We start from the raw sequence: 7,482 nt of genomic DNA on the forward strand, positions 1-7,482 counted from the left end.
TTTGTCTTTCTCTCCATGCTTATACATCTTTAAGTTTGGTTTGACATGTGAAGATGCAAGAGTCAAATCATCCATCCATAATATCTTGAGTATCTATTTGACATACTTTTTTTGATGTAGCTCCATACCTTGCTTCGACATTTGAAAGTCCATGCCTAAGAAATTAGTCAAGTTTCCTAGATCCGACATTTCAAATTCCTTCTTCATCAGCTTTTTGAACTTCGACAAGTTCTCCAAGCTACTTTCAGTTACTAACAAGTCATCGACATATAAGCAGATGATTGTTATATCTTGTGCCACAACCTGAACATAGACACCATACTCAGATTTGCATTTGATGAATCCCAATTCGACTAAGTATGATTCGATCTTCTTGTTTCATGCCCTAGGTGTCTGCTTGAGGCCATAGAGCACTTTGTGCAACTTGTATACTTTCCTTGCTTCCTCCTGAATCACAAGCCCATGAGGTTGTATGACATATACTTCCTCGTCTAAGGGACCACTCAAACTGTTGATTTCACATCTAAGTGAAATATCGACCAACCTTGATTGCATCCCAAGGCGACGACTAGTCGAACAATCTCCAATCTTGCTACTGGTGCTTATACTTCATAGTAGTTGACTCCTTCTCTTTGAAGAAAACCTCGAGCTACCAGTCTTGCCTTATGCCTTGCTATCAACGCATCAACATTGTGCTTCAACTTGAACACCCACTTCACTTTGATAGCTTTTGTATGTTTTGGAAATTTGACTAACTCCCATGTGTTATTTCTTTCGATTGCTTGTAACTCTTCGACCATAATTGACTTGCACTTTTTATTATTTAAGGCTTCGCTATAGTTAATTGGTTTAACACCTATAATTAAGGCGAAATGAACTAATTCTCCATCTGGTGTGACTTTATCATCACCAATCACTTCATAGTCTTGAACTCTTGTTGGACGAACTCTAGTTCTTTGACTAGTACTAGTTACACCACCTTCGACTTTGACTGCGTCGGGCATGTCAATAACTGCTTCGATGTCGACTGGAATATTGACAATATCGTCAACTTAGACATTATTACTTACTTCTTCGAAATCATAACTCATAAATGGCTTGTCAATTGCATCGCTATTCCAATCCCAGACAGAATTTTCACAATATCTCGACTCATTATGATCTTCTTATTAATTGGATTGAACAACCTGTATGCACCAGTTTTATGATATCCTACCAGAATCATAGGTTCACTCTTGTCATCAAGCTTCCTTCTTCTAGCATCATGAACATGGTTGTAACAAATAGAGGTAAACACTTTCAGATGACTCATTGATGGTCGCTTACCACTCCAAACTTCTTCAGGAACCTTGTTCTTCAACTTATTGGTAGGTCATCTGTTCAGAATAGAAACATCAGTGGAAACAACTTCACCCCATAAGGATTTTGGAAGATTCTTCTACATCAGCATGCATCTCACCATGTCCAATATGATATTGTTTCTTATTTATGTTTTTCCATTATGTTAAGGCATTTAAGGATCAATTACCTTATGATCAATACCATGTTCTACACATAATTCATTAAACATCTTGGATGTGTATTCTCCATCTCCATTTGTTCGCAAAACTTTGATCTTCATCTCAATCTGGTTTTTGATAAGCATCTTGAATCTCTTAAAGATTTCAAATACTTTGTGTTTTCACTTTATCACATAGATCTATATCTCTCGACTAAACTCATCGACGAACGAAACAAAGTACATGTTTTCACCAATGGTATGCTCTTCAAAAGGTCCACATGCATCTGAATGTACAACTTCGACTATGCAGAAGGATCACATTGGCATAGTTGAAACAAAAGACTTTATGGATTTCTTTCCGACTAGACAACCTTCACAGAGTTTGTCAGGTACCTCTTGACTTGGTATGTAATTACCACATCTTAAGAAATTAGTTGATTGAGTGATCAAAAGTTAAAGTGTCCAAACCTTAAATGCCACAACCAACTATTCTTGTGGTCGACAACTATATTTATACATTATGCTTCAGACGAATTGATCATAGTCTTAAATGTCCTGTTTTTAGACAAAGAAGATTTTAAGAGCAAATTATTCTCAGTGTCGAACAATTCTAAGGCTCCATATTTCATAATTACTAAGAAAACGTTTTCAACCAATTGTCCAACACTTAGCAGGTTGCACTTTATTCTAGGTACATATAGTACATATTTAATCATAGCTTTTCCTGAATTGCTCCTTTGAAAAACTATGTCACTAGTATCTTCTGCTTGCAACGAGCTATTATCAACAAATTTTACCTTGCTCTTCTTCGACGAGTTTAAATATGCTAGCCACACTTTTCGACCAATCATGTGGTTCGAGCAGCCTGAGTTGAGGAACCAGGTCTTGGATTCGACATAGTCATCTGCAACCGCAGCCATAACCACCATATCTTCAGAGTCATCTGAATGTTGGCGTGCAAGGTTTGCTCCTTCCTCCTTGTCTTTTATCGATCCATTGTCTTTATTGTACCAAAAATTCTTGGTCATGTGACCCTAATTTTAACAGTTATAACACTACGTACCTTTTTTCGCTTTGTCTTTCTGATAGGAGTTTCCTCCCCCTCTTTTTTAGGATTCATAAGCCCTATCATCGACCTTGTGCTTTTGAGGGTTCGACCAAGACTTCTTGCTATGAGTCTTGTCTCATTTACCTTTGAACTTGTAGAAACCACCATGCTTCTTCTAAGACTAAGAATGCAATGCTTATATCGAATCTTGAACCCCTTTCCTTTTGATAATCCTAATCTCATGCACCTCTAACGAACCAACCAAATCTTCGAGTTTCTTGATTTCAAGATTGTTGGATTCTTGAACAGCTACAATAACATGATCAAAGTGAGAGGTCAACATACACATTAACTTATCAACTATCATCTTATAAGTTAGGGCTTCACCATAACCCTTCATGAGATGGCCGAGATTCTGCACCTTCGTCACATAGTCTGCAATCTTTTCATCTTCTCCCATCAACAACAATTCTTATTATTGTCGCAAAGTATGCAATTTGACGACTTTGACTTTCTGACCTCCTTCATAATAATTGACAAGAATATCCCATGCCTCCTTTGTCGATTTAGCATGAGAGATCTTGTCGAAATTCACCGAAACTATCATTGATTGAATGCAATATACAGTTTTGTAATCTTTCTTCTTCACTTCCTTGTTGGAGACTCTCTGAGCATCCATTGCATTCTCAGTAAGCTCAGGGATGTCATTAGTAACCAGTTCTAGAGTTTCATGAAAGCTGAACAGAGACTGCATCTATTTTCTCCATCGGATCCAATTCTTGCAGTCAAGAATTGGAAGAGAATTCATAATATCACTAATACCATTCATCTTTGCAATGATTGATTAACAACCCATATTCCCGGAAACACGATCACCGACTCAATAAGGACAACACATAGATCTTTGACGGGGTTTGGAGCAGCAACCCCACCATATTAAACTCACTTCTTTTTATTAACTTTAATACCTCACCATCATCACTAGCCTTCAGTTTGCTGGATTCACCAAACTGACACGCTGAAGTGCTAACTGGATTTGCCACTGGAATCTATGCCTTCTTACTGGCTGCAACATCTTCTACCTCCTTTGGAAAAACTGGACCAAATACACAACCACTACGGGTCACCTTCGCAACATCAACAATATTTACCACAGAATCTGCAATTGGTAGAGGAACCTCTTGACCATTCTCAATCATCGTGGCATTATACTAATAGGTCACAACTTTATTGGATGCATACGGGACAGGGCCCGCTAACCATATTACCAACGACGATACCGATGTATTAACATTATTGTTGTTGCTGCTATCGAACTGGATAACTACCCGCTCAGGGGTCTTGAACACAGGTACAATCACATTTACATCATTTACATATCTCGACTGACAAATCTGGATAAGACCTTCATCCATCAACCTCTGAATATCCCTCTTGACAATGACACATCCTCAAGGGTTCACACTGCATATCACACAACCATCATGGTCATGCTCATAGTCACTGACCAAACAAATATCTTTATGAGTTTTCACCAAAGATTGTCTGATATGGCGAACATCATAAACTTTGTACTCACCGGGACAACCATCTACCATATTGACTGAAGCATTACCATGAGCAGGCAACGAATTAGCTTTCACATTAGGCTCTCGGTCCTCAAAGGACACCATCCTACTTTTCACAAGCTTTTATACCTCATACTTCAATGGATAGCAGTTCTCTATGTTATTTCCAGGGGCTCCCTGGTGAAAGGCACATCGAAGTTCGGGTTTGAACACCATGAAAGTGGCTCAGGGAATTGTGGTGGATTTCTGGGTTGAATGAGGTTCTTGAGAACCAAAGATGGATACAGTTCTGCATATGACATAGGAATAGGGTCAAAAGAGACCTTCTTCCTCTCAAAGTTTTGCTGGTTATTATTGTTGTTGTTGTTGTTGTTGGTTCTTTATTGTGGTTGTTGTTGACATTGTTGTTGCTGAATCAGAACAGATTGATTGTTGGAATTATTGGAAAATACAAGAATCACTGATGAAACTTGATGTTGATGTTGACGAGGTTGAGAACTTTTTCTGATATGAGGCCTCTTTTACCTCCCCATAGTTACTGAATTAGTTTCTCCATCCTTCCTCTTAGAGAAAATACCCCCATACTTCTTGCTAGACGATGCTTCTTCTTTGGACAAACGTCCTTCACAGACTCCCTCTTCTAACCCCATCCCCATATTTACCATTTCGATAAAGTCATTAAGGGCACTGGAAATCATATGTTCATAATAAAACGAACTCAGCACCTTCAAGAAGACCTTCGTCATCTCTTTCTCTTCCAATGGTGGGCTAATTTGGGCAGCAAGCTCTTTCTGCCTCTGGGTATACTCCTTGAATGTCTCCTTATCTTTTTGAGATATAGACCTCAACTGGTCTTTATCGGGCGCCATATCAACATTGTATTTGTACTGCTTGACAAAGGCCTCGCCTGAGTCATTGAAATTACGGACACTTGCACTGTCTAACCCCATATACCATCTCAAAGCATCACCAGTTAAACTGTCTTGGAAGTAGTGAATCAGCAACTGATCATTATCAGTTTGAGTAGACATCTTTCTGGCGTACATCACAAGATGGCTTAGCGGACAAGTGTTTCCCTTATACTTTTCAAAGTCGGGGACCTTGAACTTCATTGGGATTTTCACATTAGGCACTAGGCAGAGCTCAACAACACTCTTCCCAAACAAGTCTTTTCCTCTTAAAGTCTTCAACTCCTTACGCAACTCGAGAAACTGATCCTTCATTTCATCCATTTTATCATACACATCTAGACCCTCAGATGGCTCAGAATGGTAGATAGTGTCCTCAACACGAGGTAGAGTGTGAATAAGCGGTGGTGGCACTGACATGACCGGGCTAGATGCCGGCAGAGAGACAAAAGTGGGTCCATACCCTTCAAGCATAAAATTGGACGACATTCCCCGAGGGAATCAAACATACGTGGAAGGATCAGATTGGATAGAAGCAATAGGAACAGTGGAGGTAGCAACCTCAAAAATAACAGTCCTCTGGGGAGGAGTTGCAGGAGTTAGTGAAGATTGATTATGCGCAGCAATGACAGACTCCATCAATGCCGCTAACTTGGCAATCTCATCCTTCAGCTCTCTGTTCTCTTGCTCTAAATGTTCCATGATCCTTGGTTGATTAGCATGAGTGTTGTATCGTGAGTCAGCTTGGTTGAAGCACAAAAGAATAACCGATAAGACATCTGGCGGAAGAAAACCTACTATGCAAATGATGTATGAAATGCAATATTTTTGTTTATTTAATTTCAAGGAACATATGAAGTTCTATTTGCAAATACATAATAGTAGTAACAACAATTTGATTGACCATAAAATCTCTTTTTATTCATAAAATTGGAAGGATTACACTGAGTACAATTTCAGAAACCAAAGTAAAAATACAAGAGAAAAGGAAACTATCACCCTAAGGATCCCTCAGTAACGGTATCAAATGATCTGGTTGTGGGTGCATACTTCCTTCAGATGCGTCAAATATCAGACTCAAAAGATGTCTTCATCTGAGCCTTGTCAAGGACAAGTTGACCAACAATCTTCTTCCAAGTGCCGGAAGGCTGAGGCATACTAGAGGAAGATGGACCCTCTGGCTCTCTCTATCTCTTCACTGCTCGGTCTTTAATAAGTTCAATAAGCATATCCTTGTCTTTCGACTCAAGTTTCAACTCTTCATGCTTTCGGCTCAAAGCATGGAACCTCTCTTCCCATATATTTTTATCTTGCTTCATCTTAGTGATGCATCTTCCAACTCCTCTATATCTTGGTTAGGGAGAGTTGATGGCTCAGCCACAACCAAAGACATAGGTCTTTCACAAGCATATGACATCTTCAGCTCTAAAGCTCTCTTATTCACCCAAGTAGTGTAAGCTTCCAAAGCTACATAATTGCACGGACCAAGCTCGAATCTTCCTTTCCTATGCATATTATGCCAAGCCTGTATCATCTCCTGCTTCAAATGTTTGGGATCTTTACCCTCTTGATAAAACAAACCTTCTAACTGAGTGTTATTAGGTTTATCTCTCAAGGGGAACCCAAGTTGACGACGATCCAAGGCAGGGTTGTAGTTGATTCCTCCTTGTGTACCAATGAGGGGCACATTAGAGAATTCACCACAACTGTCAATAATGTCCACACTACTCAATGGAGAGTCATACCAAACAATATCATCATTAGTGAGAGACATGAGTCTCTGAGACTATCGTAAACATTTTTTGTTCTCCAGAAAAGCAGGCATCTGAGGAAAGTGCCAAATAAACCACTTGTATAGAAAAGGCACACAACAAACAATAGTCCCACCACCTTTAGAATTCCTCAAATGCAAAGAAAAATACATGTCACCCAATAGAGTAGGCACAGGATTCCCAATTAAAAAGATTCTAATGGTGTTAGCATCAACAAAACTGTCAATGTTAGGGAACAAAGCTAAACCATAGATGAGCAAACAAATATGGCTTCAAAAGCATCTACACTACCGGCTTGAGCAAAGACAGTAGCTTTACCAATGAGAAACTCAGAATTCAACCAAAGAATACCTCCTTTCTTCATCAAATGAGCATCAATCTCAGATTTCTTCAGATGAAGAGCTTCAGCTATGACAAGGGATCTGGGAATCTCCTCTAATCCACTAAAGGGTACCTTGTCAGATATGGGTATCCCGAAGAGATGGGCATACTCCTCTAATGTAGGCACAAGCTGATAATCAGGAAAAGTGAAGCACCGGTAGAAAGGGTTATAGAATAGAACCAAAACACTCAGAAGTCCTTCAACCACATCAATAGATAACACAGATAAAAGCTTTACATGACCTCGCTTGAAGTCCAAGGGATCTAATACAAAAGATGACAGCTTCCTTAGCTCTTTCAAATT

At 39.3% G+C, this 7,482-nt stretch overlaps 1 protein-coding gene across 1 annotated transcript; it reads right to left on the reverse strand.

The window, feature by feature from the left end:
• Nucleotides 1-2,019: 2,019 nt before the first annotated feature.
• On the reverse strand, nucleotides 2,020-2,529 carry LOC127100083 (uncharacterized). Its single transcript, XM_051037420.1, has one exon. It carries the CDS (start codon nucleotides 2,527-2,529, stop codon nucleotides 2,020-2,022), a length of 510 nt encoding a protein of 169 aa, XP_050893377.1.
• Between the last annotated feature and the right edge of the window lie 4,953 nt (nucleotides 2,530-7,482).

Source organism: Lathyrus oleraceus, chromosome 1, assembly GCF_024323335.1.
Source record: "Lathyrus oleraceus cultivar Zhongwan6 chromosome 1, CAAS_Psat_ZW6_1.0, whole genome shotgun sequence".
NCBI classification, from domain to species: domain Eukaryota; kingdom Viridiplantae; phylum Streptophyta; class Magnoliopsida; order Fabales; family Fabaceae; genus Lathyrus; species Lathyrus oleraceus.